This window comes from Arvicola amphibius, chromosome 12, assembly GCF_903992535.2.
Source record: "Arvicola amphibius chromosome 12, mArvAmp1.2, whole genome shotgun sequence".
NCBI classification, from domain to species: Eukaryota; Metazoa; Chordata; class Mammalia; order Rodentia; family Cricetidae; genus Arvicola; species Arvicola amphibius.
The window spans coordinates 69994991-70010771 of NC_052058.2; the positions used below are offsets into that span (position 1 = coordinate 69994991).

General features: G+C 42.0%; 2 protein-coding genes across 10 annotated transcripts in view; one reads left to right on the forward strand and one right to left on the reverse strand.

Moving 5' to 3' along the window:
* The window catches only part of Trmt1l (tRNA methyltransferase 1 like), a 31250-nt gene extending 25073 nt beyond the window's left edge, over positions 1-6177 (reverse strand). Inside the window, exons 1-2 of one of the 3 annotated variants that reach the window (XM_038349364.1) lie at positions 5683-6177; positions 499-594 (exon numbers count right to left, since the gene is read on the reverse strand). In XM_038349364.1, the coding sequence (XP_038205292.1) occupies positions 499-594; positions 5683-5920 (334 nt within the window). In that variant the 5' untranslated portion in view covers positions 5921-6177. Of the gene's footprint in view, positions 1-498; positions 595-1113; positions 1136-5682 lie in introns of those variants that run through there. The other 2 variants (XM_038349365.1, XM_038349367.1) reach the window with 2 other exon arrangements.
* Positions 6178-6469: 292 nt separating this feature from the next.
* The window catches only part of Swt1 (SWT1 RNA endoribonuclease homolog), an 83466-nt gene continuing 74154 nt past the window's right edge, over positions 6470-15781 (forward strand). Inside the window, exons 1-3 of one of the 7 annotated variants that reach the window (XM_038349034.1) lie at positions 6473-6506; positions 12923-13021; positions 15415-15501. In XM_038349034.1, the coding sequence (XP_038204962.1) occupies positions 12968-13021; positions 15415-15501 (141 nt within the window). In that variant the 5' untranslated portion in view covers positions 6473-6506; positions 12923-12967. The other 6 variants (XM_038349035.1, XM_038349033.1, XM_038349032.1 and 3 more) reach the window with 6 other exon arrangements.

A 15781-nucleotide genomic window follows, 5' to 3' on the forward strand; every position in this document is an offset into this window, starting at 1 on the left:
CAGACCTTTAATCCCAACACTCGGGAGGCAGAGGCAGGCAGATCTTTGTGAGTTTGAGGCCAGCCTGGTCTACAAGAGCTACAGGCTCCAAAGCTACAGAGAAATCCTGTCTCGAAAAATCAAAAAAAAAAAAAAAAAAAACCCCAAAAAAACCCAACAACCCCCCCCCCAAAAAAAACACAAAAAAATGAGCCACCTCTCTAGTCTCTGCTATGCTATTTAAAGCAGTGTTTTGGGATGTCAAAACTTGTTGCTAATTCAATTACCCCCCTATAAAAACACTGCACTGCTGTTCTAGTTCAATAGGAATCAATTTATTCTTACAAACTGTTTTCACGAGCTGAAAGTTAAATGTCTCAAAAATAAAAAAGACAAAACAGAACAATGAAAACAAGATATGAGACCTTGTCTCAAAAAAAAAAAAAAATCAAAAACAAAAAGAACAAAACAGAAAGTGTGTGTGTCCCCCAAACACGGGCATAGCTGGATCCAGATTACCTGAGTTCAACGAACTGGCCGTGTCAACGTCTCTTTCAGTCACACAAGCTAACGTCTCCAGATCAGCAAGCCGCCTTTGAATTGAGATGTGTCTCTCTGAAAAGAAATTTTAAGGAGTTAGAAAATTGTTTTAGCATTTTCCCCTATTCCATTTTTAGTTATTCCCACCATACAGACATTTATACTTTCGTTTCCTATCGTATAGAGTCTAGTACCTCATGGGAACGGCTATAGTTCAGAAGGCAAACGCTATGGAGAAAAACTCCAGTGTATACCTTTCAGCTTTAGTCAAGGTAATTCCATGGAAAATGTTTCTGCCCTTGGGGCTGGAAGTGTAGCTCAGTTGGTAGAATACTTGCTTAGCATCCAGGAGGTCCTGAGTCTGAACCTTAGGACCACATAAATGGGCATGGTGGTGTTCACCTGTAACTTTATTTTATTTATTTATTTTTTTTTTATTTTTTGGTTTTTCGAGACAGAGTTTCTCTGTGGCTTTGGAGCCTGTCCTGGAACTAGCTCTTGTAGACCAGGCTGGTCTCGAACTCACAGAGATCCGCCTGCCTCTGCCTCCCGAGTGCTGGGATTAAAGGCGTGCGCCACCACCGCCCGGCTCACCTGTAACTTTAGCACACAGAGGTGGAGGCAGGACAGGAAGCTTGGAGTCACCCTCAACTACAAATATCTTCAAAGCCAGCCTGGGATATATGAGACCAAGTCAAAACAACAACAACAACAAAAACCATCAAAACTAAAAAAATTTCTACCCTGTACAAAACAGCCTGAGAACTATAACCGGTTTTGTGTCTTCAAAGAGCTTTAATTACAGGCAAGATATTAAGATGTTAACTTTTCACACAGTAGTAATAGTTATATAATGTATGAATATCAGATGTAAAGGTAATATGATACCAAGGAATGCCTAGTCAATCCTAACAAGTGTCTGGCAATATTACTTATTAGAATTAATAAATGATGAACAATTTCATAACTGAGGTTATGAACAGAATTTCTGTTAAGTAGACTTGGTGACTAGTCTCATACATTTTTTTCAGGACAGGGTTTCCCTTGTGTAGCCCAGGCTGTCCTGGAACTTGGATCTAAAGACCAGGCGGTGAATTCCTGTACCTACAAGGCCATCTCATCAGCCTAAAAATTAGTTCTTAAATGCAACTAATGTGTTTTAATTCTAATGCAGTTTATGTTTCCCAACCATTTTTGTCTGTTTTGCACTTTCAGATTTCCTAAACATAACACATTCCTCAAGTTAAATGCTTGTAAATTGTGAGTTAAGTTTCCTAAAATATGCTGGACCATGCACTTCGTTTAGTATGTATGTGCGTGTTGGGGAGGAGGGCAGCAGTCTTAAACTGTTAAATATACTGAGTAAAGTAGTAAATAATCTACAAGTGACTGGAAAGAGAAGTTGAGTCAAAAGAAGCAGGAAAGTAGAATCTGAAAGAATAAATGGGCAGGGTGAACCGAGGAGGAGGAGCCAAAGGAGAAAAGTAGAAGAGAGGAGTGCACATAACTAAGCATTGCAGCTGGAACAAACAAGAAAACACTACTATATTGGTACACGGTCTCTTGTGTTTCTCTGTGTATCCCTGGATGTCCTGGAACTTGGCTTTGTAGACCTCAAACTCAGATCTGCCTGTCCCAGCCTCCTGAGCGCTGGGATTAAAGGTGCATGCCACCACCATCCAGTTTCCTGTGATCTTGAAAAAATGCAGAGAATAGATAACCAAAAGGAAAGAGAAAACAAATCCAGAAAACCTGTAGCATGAATAATAAAAACCCAGAGACAGATACTGTGGTTCAAGCTGAAGATCAGAAAAGCAAAGCAGCCAGTCACTAAAGAGACCTTTTACCTCTACCAAATCTTCAGACCGAAGAGCAAGATCCTGTCTCCATGAATCCTCAGACTCCACACTCCAGTGAGTCCCTGTCTCTTCCCCTTTATTGTCCTCTCTCCACCTCCCTAGCCTGTGACTCCCAAACACTGGGGTTAAAGGTGTGCATGGCCACTACCTGGGTCTCTTGCTGGATCATTGTGAAGCCCAAGGTAGCCTTGAACTCACAGAGATCAATCTGCTTGTCTCCTGGGATTGAAGTGTGTGTGCCACCACTCCCTGGTCTCTAGTAGCTTTAGTTTTGCAATCTTATCTTCAGGCAAGCTTTTATTTATTAAAATACAAATAAAATATCAGCACAAAAACAGTGCAGCTGTCTTTTCAGGACTCTGGTACTGCAGAAAAGGAGACAGATAAAACTGCAATTTGTTCTTCCTAAGGATGAAGCGTTCTGAATACATGAGCATTCCAAAGGAAAGGCAATCTTACAGAGTGGGAACCTGAACGCATAAGGCCAGGGGATGTTATCTGACAGGTGAACATCTCCAAAGAGAATGGAATAAATCTCAGGCCCAGTCAATATGCTAAATAATTTAAAGCCTCAAATATTTTAATTCAATTTTTGATGCTGCCACCTTCCTGTCTACCAACTCCATTCTCAGTCCACTCATTCACATGAATGAAAACAATGAAAAGGCAGCAGTTGTACTTGATTTATCCTCCTGGTGGCTAAATGTCAAGCGCAGAACTGGCACTCAGCAGGCACTAAGGATAGTTGAGTAGTTTTTAAAAATCATTAGCTTTTTTTTTTTTTTTTTTTTTTTTTTTTTAACTTTTTTGAGACACGGTTTCTCTGTAGCTTTGGAGCCTGTCTTGGAACTACCTCTTGTAGACCAGGCTGGTCTCGAACTCAGAGATCCGCCTGCCTCTGCTGGGATTAAAGGCGTGCGCCACCACCGCCCGGCAACCATTACTTTTAGAAGGTAGCTGCACATTTTTATCACAACTTCCGGAATCAAACACTATCAGACATTTCTGCTCAAAGACAATTTCCTAAGCAAAAGCAGAGTGACAAGTACTGTACTGCTGTTTCACTTCTTGAGACAGGGTTCACTGTACAGCTGAGACTGGAGCTCACTATGCAGCACATGCTGGCCTGAAACCCTTTATTCTCCTACCTCAGTCTCCCAAAAGCTGGGATTACAGGCCTGATTAACTTCACATACCAGGCCATGCTCAAAAAGTTAAAATGAGATATAGGGGAAAAAAAAGCATCCTTAGTTTTTAGAACTGATAGTAATGGTCAAAAAAGAATCCATGTGTACATACTAACTACCACATTTGAAATCACGAAAGGTTGTTTCATGCTCTAGACATGTACGTGCAACAAGTTATATATGCTATATAAAGGTGTGCTTAAACTGTTCTGCCAGCTTGTGCAAAACAAGAGAAAGAGCCTACTAAGTTAGGAGAAGCAAACTGAAAACGCTGTTGTCTACTACTGAAGGAAATTAAAAAAAACCAAAAAAACTTGTCTGAAAATTCATGATAAACCTAGAAGTATCTGTAAAATCACTTTTTGGCTCAACATGGTCGATATCATTCTGTATTTAAAGCAGTCAACTTGTTTTTTGTAACATACTAATAATCAAGAAAACAAACCTGTTGTTAAATCAGATAAACCAAATATACTAGAAGGTTCTTTCACAACTTCTGTTACTTTTTCCTCAATTTTCAACTCTAGTTCAGAAATGCCATCTTCATCTTGCCTGGCTGCTATGACTAACTTCAAATGGTAATTAGATCAACTGAAAATACATTTTTAGATGATTAGTATGTGTTTGAAGCTTTCTTAAACAGCATATTCTTCAAGCTACACATTTATTTTAGCATTTATAATGCAAATATTTCCAACCCCTGTCCCCTAACACTTATACACACTTTTGAGAAGATGGCTCCTTAAAGAGACCAGGTTGATCTCTAATTTGCCAGCCCTCAGCATGGGGACCTTGGGGGAGGGCTGAAGGAGGGAGGGGAGAGGCAGGGAGAGGAACAGAGAATAATGTAGAGCTCAATAAATATCAATTAAAAAATTTACCAGCCCTCCTGCTAGTCTGTCAAATGCTAGGATTACTGGCATGCACTACCATGTGGAGCCACTATCTACGCCCCGTGTCAAGGTATTAAAATGGTGAGGGGGTGAAGAAGGCATGCATTCCTCAAACTGCTGAACTACTTCTATTTAAACATAATCAGGAGGGCAGTAGCTACTTCCTTAAGAGTATGAAACTCCCTGTGCATTAGACTGTAAAGAGAGAAAGAAATAAAGAAGCAAAGAAATAAAGGCCTTATTTTCCACTGCAACCTGTGATTTCAAATGATCAGAAGCCCACTGGCTGATTTTGTCTTGCCTGTGACTAGCCTTGCAACTCTTAAATGTAGAACTGCAAAATAATTCTCTTAGATTATGACTGTTTTATATACATCAAACCCCAAGTTGGCTTAGAAATATTAAATATGTATTAATTTCTCATAAGTGATAACTTGGAAAGAGTATAAAGATCAATTTATGGAATACAAGATTTGTTGAAAGAACTTGTTGACTCTTTCTTAGGCCCACTGTACAGTGTTAAGGTCTTTTTTTTTTTTTTTAAAAAAAAAAAGGTCTTTAAAGTGCTAATTATCAATCTTGTGTTTCCTATATGATCCAATAAACCATCACTCAGAACACATATAAACACATTCAGGGAACAAAAGTATGGACTATTAAGTTTTCACGATCGTCTTCTGATGGAATGAAGTACAAAGATCAAATGGCTTTCAGTAGGTTCGTCTCTATACAGCACATGGATTTCAAATTATTTTTGGAAGCAAGATATACTACAGAAAATTTAGTAAGACAAATCCACCTGAGTGTGTGTGTGTACACATCCTGATTGAAAAAATCAGTTTACAGTGTCTAAATCTTGACAGGATCTCACCTCAGAGGCTGCCTCCGTAACTGTAACATACTTGAAAGGAGTTATTTAACTATAGTAGATTACTGGGTTGAGACCGAAACTACTAGACACACTAACCGACACAGCCACTAATCTCATTGTTTATTTTATCTGCATCACCCCTGGCCTTCATGTATCTTTCATGATGATGTCCTCGAGGTTTACGGAGGTACTCCCTTCGATTCTGTACTCCTTCCTGCCGCTCTCGTTCCTCCTTCTCCCATTTCCCTAAATCTGTCTCTCCACATTAAAAACCACCCCGGAGAAGGGCCTCCCCAAGCGAGGAACGGTTACTCGCTTCTCTGCGGCAGAAAGATCAGGCCGTCTGCACTTACTGCTTTCAGCCTCCTCGGGGACAGAGGCTAGGGACGGGGACAGGGCCGGAGCCGGGGCCGGGGCCGGGGCAAGGGCTGGGGCTGGAGCCGAGTCCGGCGTCGGAGCCGAGTCCAGAGCCGAATCGGCGGCCGGAGCTGGGACCGGAGCCGAATCCGGGGCCGGGGTCGGGGTCGGGACCCTGACCTGGGCCTCCTCCTCCTCCTGGGGTGGCAGCTCCTCCTCCGCCATATTCTCCATAGCTACGGCCTCCGTGCCAGGGGTCGCGGAGGGGACTCGCGACGGAGCAAGAGAATTGACGTTAATGCCCACAGGGCTGGATCCAGGGCGGGGGAAGCAAATGGGAAGGCTGCACGGGTGCCACAGACGAACAGCGGAGCGCCAGTGACACAACCCTGCCAGCCGAAAAACAGAGGGCCAGAGGCAGCGGTTCGAGCCTTCACCGGCTTCCCCTTCCCCGAGGCGTTACGACGCCACCACAGACTGCGCAGAAGCGTGTCGCGGACACTGTCCAATGAGGAGTAAGAGTTCCGTTTCCTCGGTGCCTCTAGGCTCCACTGGCCGCCACCGAGCCGAGCTATGACTACAATACCCAGGAGCATAGCGCCCCACCCCGGGCGGGGCTCAGTTCCGGTCCTCGGAGGAAGTACACAGAGATCTCCGCGAACTCTAGAATTCCCTGGAGTGTTCGGCGCTTGGCTGGGTCAGAGCACAGAACTACATTTCCCAGCGTGCAGCGGGCTCGAGGAAGGCGTCTTTGGCACCCGCGGGGACTTGGGAGTCGCCGCCGCCGCCGCCTCCGCCTCCGCCTCCGCCTCCGGCTCTGGTAAGTTAGGGTTTTCGGGACTCACGGCTTTTCGCTGGGCGCTAGCCTTCCGCTCCTGGCTCGGGTACCCAGATGCCTGTCGGGCTCGGGAACTGCGGGCCGAGGTGTGGCGGGACGACTCTGGGCTGTGGAGGGTGTGGCTGGGAGCCAGGTTGCTCCAGCTGAGCTGAGGGGATGGCGGCTTCCGAGGGGGTGGGCCTAGGCTGTGGAGGGGTCGCTGGGGCGCCTTTCAGTCAGTCGCGCTGAGGAAGAGTCCTGGGTCTGCTCCCGCCCTCCCTTTCCAACTTTCCTCACGCTCCTGAGCAGACCTCTCTTTTTCTCTTACTGTTTTGCCTCAGCGTTACCAGAACAAGCGCGGTGTGGTTGTGGGAGATGGTTTTTGCTGTTTTGACCTGTTTTTAGACTTTTAAAAACAGAGATCTGCGCATGGGACACTTAGATGCATTTTAGATTCTCCTAGGTAGGTGACCAGTGAATCCTCTGCACCCCAGATTTTATCGTTTTTATCCTGGGCTTGTGTGGCACCAAAGCCTTACTCGTTCTTTTCTCTTTATCTCTGAGACGCACATTGGAGCAGACGGAAAAAAGCAAAACAAACGAACAACAAAACAAAACAAACGAATTTCCTTTTTTGGTTGCCCCGCTTGGGACTGTCTTGAATGTTAAAGGCAGGTATAAAACCCACACTTCCAGGGTGGTCAAGTCTTTGCTTAATAGGGTCAGGTCTTTGTTCGGTGGTCTATTTCCTCCTCTGTTGGGAAAGCGTAAGAAATGACACTTGATTATGTGACCCCGTGAAGTGCTGTCTGGAAGTTCACCGTCTTACTGACCTTCCTAGGTAGAAAGTGTGTTTGAAGGTGTTTTTCCTTTCCCGGTTTATTGTAAACAGATTGTCCAGGAATCTTCTGCAAGTTCTAAATTCCCTTTAAGGCTGTGAATGTGCTTACCTCAGTGGTAGAGTATTTGCTTAGCTCACAAGCTTGTAGGTCAGAGTCCTGATACTACAAGACAGCTAAAACCCCCTTTTGGCAATCTATCACCTCTTTCTGACAAGTATTCTCTTAAAAAATATTATGTATATTGTAGTCTGTCTGCATGTATGCCTGCACATTGGAAGAGGGCATCAGATCTTAATAGAGATGGTTGTGAGCCATGCGGTTGCTGGGAATTGAACTCAGAACTTCTGGAAGAGCATTTTAAACTCTGAGCCATCTCTCCAGCCCTTGATGAGTATTCTTGTATGTAGAGATAATGGCACCAATTACAACTTAAAGAAATGTTAACTATATCAGTGTACCATCCAAGACTTGACATTATTTTTAATTTCCTGAACCCCCCACCCCACAGGAATGAGGAGTGCCTCATTCCTGTGTTCTTGGCAGCCCTTGTGAGGTTGAGGATGAAACCCAGGACTTTGGGTACGGATAGCAAGCACTGTGTCTTATCTCTCTTTTTTTTAAGATTTATTTATTTATTATGTATACAGTGTTGTCTGTCTGTATGCTTGCTGGCCAGAAGACGGCACCAGATCTCATTACAGATGGTTGTGAGCCACCATGTGGTTGCTGGGAATTGAACTCAGGACCTCTGGAAGAGCAGTCAGTGCTCTTAACCTCTGAGCCATCTCTCCAACCCACTGTGTCTTATCTTTAAAAGACATCCTCAGCATTCAATTAGATGCTTAATTTGAAAGCTTGATTCAATATTTTAATCTCATTTAATGCCATATAAACAACACATTAAGTTAATGGTAGCAAGGGGATTCAGTGGCAGTTTCAGTTCAGAATTCCTAAATATGAAAGAATTTTCAGTTTGAAGACTTAAGAGAGTATTCTTAAACATCAGTTGCATTGCCAAATAAGCTATCTTATATCTTTTTTTTTTTTTTTTTTTCGAGATAGGGGTTCTCATTGTAGCCCTGGATGTCCTGGATCTTACTCTCTAGACCATGCAGACCTCGAACTCAGAGGTGCGCCTACGTCTGTCTTCATTATCCAGCTGTTCTTTTGTATCTTAAAGCAATAATAAACATAATTCCCACATGTTTTGTGGAGTTAAAAATTAAAATTAGCTTCCTGGGCAGATGTGGCTTTGAGTATTTAATGAGGATACAGTTCTAAGCTATTTGCTAGGTTCACTGTCATATAAAGAGTTGACAAGGGTCAGCTTCAAAGTCACTCCCTTGTCTGAAACTTGGTTTTGGTTGCTGGGTGTGACCTTCCATGGGCTACTTGAGTGTCATTTAGGACTTGGTGTCTGGCTTTCCCTAGCATGAGTTATCAAAGACAAAAAAGATAATTAAATTTAACTGAATATTTGATACTGTAAGTACTTTAGCTTTTCAGAGATGATTGATTATTTTATTTTATAATAATCAGTGCTGAGACCATTGCTTCACGTAAATATGTAATGGGTACCAAACAGAAATATGTCTATGATCATTTCAAAAATTATTGGAAATTGTTTTCTAATCTCAAACCAAAATTAATTTAACTTTTTTGAAATATGAAACTGAAGTCAGCAACTCAAACAGCAATTTGAATGCAATATAGTCCAAAGATGTAGTAATTGAGTTCTATAGGAAGATATTAAAATTCTTTGTTTTCTGTAGTCAAGCCATTATTAATGTGTTTCTATAAGGAAAAATTTGCATGTCCAGTAAAAACACTGCAGTTTGAGCTGGAGAGATGGCTCTGAGGTTAAGAGCATTGCCTGCTCGTCCAAAGGTCCTGAGTTCAATTCCCAGCAACCACATGGTGGCTCACAACCATCTGTAATGGGTTCTGGTGCCCTCTTCTGGCCTGCAGGCATACACACAGACAGAATATTGTATACACAATAAACAAACAAACAAACAAATAAATAAAATAAAAAACTTATAAAAACCACTGCAGTTCATGATATACAGCAGCCATGAATATGAGCGAAGGTACTAAAAGTAGCATTAGCTGGGGTTTTGTGGGTATGAAGGCATGTGCAATACAAAGTTCATTTGTATTGTGTTCAAGGCTGCAGTGATGTCACTCGGTGCAGGACTGTGAGTGTAGCCAGAAACACCTAGGATTCATTACACATGACTTTCAATTAATTTTAGTCTTTGTGTGTTCAGAAACCCTTTAATGTTGCTAATATAAGGTTGTAACCCATAGTTTAAGATGCTGGAATCTAGAAAACTGCTCAAAAGAAAATCCTCTTAAGTTACTTGTTTTAATTTGCATATAAAGGAATGTAAACTTTATGGCAAAATGAATTTAAAGAATGTCACAGCACACAGGGATGCTTTGTTTGTTAGTTTTAGGTCAAATTGACATAGGGTAGAGACATACATGGGAAGAGTGACTCTTAATTGAGAAAACATCTCCATTTTGGTTTGTTTTTTTGAGACAGGGTCTCACCTTATAGCTTTGGTTGGTCTGGAACTCATTATAAAGCACTATACCCACCACCACAACCACCACTACCTCCCAAAACGAAACAAAAAGACCAGGCTGTCCTGGAACTCATGGAGATCTGCCTGTCTTTTCTTCCAGAGTTCCGAGATTAAATTGCATGTGCCACTTCTCTTGGTTAGGATAGTTTGTTTGTTTGTTTATTGATAGTTATTGAGCTCTACATTTTTCTCTGCTCCCCTCTCTGCCTCTCCCCTCCTTCCTTCAGTCCTCCCCCAAGGTCCCCATGCTCCCAATTTACTCAGGAGAGCTTGTCTTTTTCTACTTTCTACTTCCCATGTAGATTATATCCATGTAAATCTCTCTTAGTGTCTGCATTGTTGTCTAAATTCTCTGGGATTGTGGTTTATAGGCTGGCTTTCTTTGCTTTGTGTTTAAAAACCACCTATGAGTGAGTACATGTGATAATTGTCTTTCTGTGTCTAGGTTACTTCACTCAGTGTTTTCTAGCTTCATTCATTTTCCGGCAGAATTCAAGATGTTGGGTTTTTTTTTCTGCTGTGTAGTACTTTATTGTGTAAATGTACCACATTTTCCTTATCCATTCTTTGGTAGAGGGGCATTTACGTTGTTTCCAGGTTCTGACTATGACAAACAAAGCTGCTATGAACATAGTTGAGCACATGTCCTTGTGGCACGATTGAGCATCTTTTGGATATTTACCCAAACGTGGTATTACTGGGTCTTGAGGAAGGTTGTTTCCTAATTTTCTGAGAAATCGCCACACTGACATCCAAAGTGATTGTACCAGCTTGCACTCCCACCAGCAATGCAGAAGTGTTCCCTTTTCCTCACAACCTCTGCAGCATAAGTTGTCATCAGTGTTTTTGATTTTGGATATTCTTACAGGTGTAAGATGGAATCTCAGAGCTGTTTTGATTTGCATTTCTCTGATGACTAAGGATGTTGAACATTTCCTTAAGTGTCTTTCAGCCATTTTAGATTTCACTGTTGAGACTTCTCTGCTTAGGTCTGTATTCCATTTTTTCTATTGGATTATTTATTCTTTTGATGACCAATTTCTTGAGTTATTTGTATATTTTGGAGATAAGATCTCTGTCTGATGTGGGATTAGTGAAGATCTTTTCCCATTTTGTAGGCTGTCGTTTTGTCTTGTTGACCATGTCCTTTGCTTTACAGAAGCTTTTCAGTTTCAGGAGGTCCCAGTTATTAATTGTTTTTCTCAGTGTCTGTGTTGCTGGGATTATATTTAGGAAGTGGTTCCCTGTGCCAATGCGTTCAAGTGTAGTTCCCACTTTCTCTTCTATAAGCTTCAGTGTGGCTGGCTTTTTGTTGAGGTCTTTGATCGATTTGTACGTGAGTTTTGTGCATGGTTATATGTATGGGTCTATTTTCATTCTTCTACATGTTGATATCCAGTTATGCCAGCACCACTTGTTAAATATGCTTTCTTTTTTCCATTTGATATTTTTTGCTTCTTTATCAAAGATCAGGTGTTCGAAGATGTGTGGATTGATATCCGGGTTTTCTATTCGGTTCCATTGGTCCTCCTGTCTGTTCTTATGCCAAGATCAGGCTGTTTTCAGCTCTGTAGTAGAGTTTGAAGTCAGGGATTGTGATGCCTCCAGAAGTTCTTTTATTGTACAGAATTGTTTTGTTTTTTTTTTTTTTTTTTTTTTTTTTTTTTTGCTTTTCCAAATGAAGTTGAGTACCGGGTTAGGGTACTTTTTAAATTAGTGGTTGATGTGGGAGGGCAAAGCCCATTGTGGGTGCTATCACTTTTGGCCAGGAGGTCCTGGAGTGTATGAGGAGGCTGACTGAACTAGCCAGTAAGCAACACTCCTCCATAGCTTCTGCATCAGCTCCTGTCCTGTCCTGACTTTCTTTATTGGTGGACTGTGTGATATGGAAGTATAAACCCTTTCCTTCCCAGCTTGTTTTTAGTCATGATCTTTATTTCTTCAGTAGAAGTCCTAATTGTGACAGATGCTTTTTTTTCCTACTATCTCATTGGAAGAGAAGTTTCAGATAATATGTGTATCCAAAGCAACAACATCAGACTGAGATGGATCAGCAAAAATGTCAAAGGCAGCCTCATACTCTGTAAGCAGTGTCTTATATTAAGAAACAATCCAGGACTTAGAATTCCTGGACTCAGTTTGGCCTCCTGCCTCAGCCTTTAAGTAGCTTAGACTATAGATATCATAGGCCACCAGGCCAGGCTTGAGAGGTTTTTTTTCTTTTTTTTTTCTTTTTTTATTGTATTGTCCATGCTACTGGAATTAAATTCTTTAGACAAGAGAGAAAAAGCCAGAAGCATGAATTGAGTTGTTACTATAGACTATCCTTGAAGGCAAACATTTTTGGTACTTAGGAGATTGTTCTTAGAAGTTTAACTGTTCATGTGTTAATTTTTTAAGTCTCCCTCCCCCCCCAATTAGCTACCAGCATTTTTCTTTTATTCAAGTTCATTAGATATTTTAAAAAAGAGAGAAAGAATGGGGAGGAGGACATGACTGCTTCTAGGTACAGTGGTGGAAAAGGTTTATTGTACATATAGGGAGAACATAGGCAGAGACAGAGACATATACTATGACTCTGAGCCAGGATGCATGAGGAGGGAGGGAGGGGAGAGGAGCCGCCAACCAAGAGAGATGCCTGGGCCAAAAGACTGGCAGAGCCAAAATGGCTGAGTTATGTAGGAACCAGAGAAGTGTGCAGAGGAAACCGGTGAGTTTGGGGCGGGGTATGCCAGCCAGGAATTAGATATTATTTTATTTGGTTTGGTTTTTTGGAGACAGGGTCTCTTTCTCTTTGTATAGCCTGCCACTGCCTCCCTAATGCTGAGAGATCTTATTTTATACACCTTTACCTATTTTATTTATGACTAACCAAGAATAATTGGATTACTTGGCTTATATAAGTCTTTGTTATATTCATATTGCCATTGCCACCTATTAACTGTTCTTCGGGCTTTACTTTCATTCTGTCCTGCCCTACTAGCAGACTTGGTGATGTGTCCAATCTTTGACCACCATATCCCACCACAAGATGCTTCTCTGCACTACCAGTGCCCACAAGCTTGAGACTGTTTATGACCATAAGGTATGGCTATGCTTGTCTTAACACATTTCTGTTGCTTTGTTCTCTCTCTCTCTCTCTCTCTCTCTCTCTCTCTCTCTGTCATTGGCTAATGGTATTGACTTGGTCTAAAGTGGGGCTGAAAAAGTGAAACTGGGTTAGGAAATGAACAGAGAATCTGTGGTTTAGGAAAGAGTTGGAATAAAAAAGTTGATACATTAAGGAGAATGAATTCACTCATTCATTTAGTCATTCTTAAATATTTCTCCAGTTTTTGCTTTGTTCTTTTAAATAGAGTCTTACCCTGAAGAACTTAATATGTAGACCCATCTGGCCTAGGACTTGGAGCAATCCTCCTACTATAGCTTCCAAAATGCTGAGATTATAGGCACGTTATATCTATTAGCCTATTTGCCTTCCAAGTTTTTTATGCAGCACACTTTTCAAGGAAATCTAGGCCTAATAGAAAGCCAGCCACATAGATTTTTATTTAGATCTACTATATATAACTTTGTGCAAAGTAGTTAAAAATTTTTATTATTGTGTGTGCATAAGTGTGGGTGCTTGTCACAGTGTGTGTGTGAAGTGAAAGGACAACTTGGAGGAATCATTTCTCTCCTACTGTGGGGTTGGGAGATGAAACTCAGGTCATCAGACTTGTGCAGAAAGAACTTTTGTCCACTGTGCCATCTCACCAACGTCAAAGTAATTTTTATATCTACTGTACTCTTTGGCTTCTTAAAAAATGTTCTAGGGTTGGATGTGGTGGTTGTTGTGTTTTTTTAAAAATGCTACGGAGTCCCAGGCGGCAGCTGTAGGCAAGCGGCAAATGCTATGAAGTCCCAAATGGTGGTAGCAGGCCATGTGGTGGCAGACAGTGGGCCCTGCAAACAGCCAGTCCCAGGCAGAGAAGGCTGCCGGTCTTAGAGCGGTGGCTTGAGCAGTGGTGGCGGCCCATGTGGTGGCAGGCAGTGGGCTCTGGAAGCAGCCAGTCCCAGGCAGAGACTGCTGCCGGTCCCCGAGCAGTGGCTGGTCCCAGGCAGGGAGACACATGGTGGGTGGGCAGAAGATAGAGACATGGTGAGGTAGAATATTTATTCAGGGGAGTTATGAAGGGGGAAGGGAGAAGAGAGACAGAGAGAGAGAGAGAGAGAGAGAGACAGAGAGACAGAGACAGGAGGAAGCAGAGAAGTTCGGCACCAATGTTGTGTTTCTTCCTGGCTTGTGTCTAGCTGGGCAGCTGCTGGCGGGTTAATGGCACAGACACAGAAAATAGACATAAAGCTTTATTAAAGGAGAGAGGGAGAGGGAGATGGAGACCGAGAGGGAGGGAGGGAGGGAGGGAGGGAGGGAGAGAGAGACAGAGACAGAGAAGGGGGAAGAGAGGCAGAAGCGAAGCTGCCTCTCCGAGAGGAAGATGGAAAAGAGAGTGAGCTCAGGCTGGAAGCTGAAGATCAGCCTGCCTCAGCGGATGGGGGAGGGAGTGGGCGTGGCTTGTCTTTTAAAGGGACATGGACCAAAACCATAACAGTGGTGCACACCTTACTCCATGTACTCCAGAGGCAGAGGCTGCTGGATCACTGAGTTTGAGGCCAGCCTGGTCTACAAGCTAGTACTAGGACAGCCAGCTCCATACAGAGAAACCGTGTCTCCAAAACACAAAAACAAAAATGTTCAGAGATAAGTTGTTTCTATTTTGCATAAGATGAAACTGGGTCTTAGAAAAACGTATGCCATTTGTTTGAAGCGTCACATGGTGTTGAGAAATGCAGAGTTATGGTTAATATGTTTTCAGGTGTAGGTAGGGCAGAATAATCAGTCAAAATGCTAATCTGATGCTTACGGTAAAAGGCAGAGTTTCAAGGCTTTGTCTTGAGAACCATTCCTGAAAAGTTGATTGATGAAGCTGAAGGAGCAGATCTTTAGGTAAGAGAATGTAAGAAAAAAAACACTGAGGGCAAACAACCACGCCTTGAGAGTAGTTAGAAATTCCTTGAAAGGGTGTACCTAGCTAGGTTCAAGGGCAATTTGTAATTCAGAGTCCTTTCCTGGGTTTACCAAGTCTTTGGAAAACTGCTTGATCATCTGATAGCCAGAAGGAAAAAGCCTTTAGTTGCACCCTTTGGTGCCTTGAGGCGGCTTTGAGCCTTTATCTCTAAAACTGTAGCTAAGCCTGGCACTCCCAGTAAAATAAAGTTCTGCTTTCTTCAATGAAAGAAACCCAGAGAGTCCCTGTGAGTCTCTTTGGTCACTGATCTTTCCCAGGAACTCCCAAGTTATAGCTTTTGCTGTGCTGGATTTGGCAAGAAAATGAAAATTGTTTTGTAAAACGTGAGTCTTATTTAACTAAGAGAAGAGTGGCTTGTGATAAACTTTTTATTGTGGAGAAAAAAATATGTTTTGCATGTTTCTTTTAGTTTCTCAAGATGTCTATCAAAGAATCTTGTGAAAAAGAAGAAAAGTCTCAGAAAAAACAGACTACCTCTTCACCAACTTTTATTGAGGTAAGAATTTAATTTGCTAATCTAATGATACCTCTTTTTAAAAAATATATAATGAAAAAGAAACACCTTAATTTTATAGTGACATTTAAGAATTTTGTTCTGCCTATCAGTTTCAAGGGAAAGCCATTTCTTTCCATTCTTGGTGTTACTTAATTTATCACAAATATGTGAGTTATTTGCTTTTATTATCCAAATCACAGATAAGAAATTGAGACTTGGGGAATAGTTTTCTCTGTATATGATCCCTTCAACACCGGCAATGGTTTCTGTGTTGCTAACT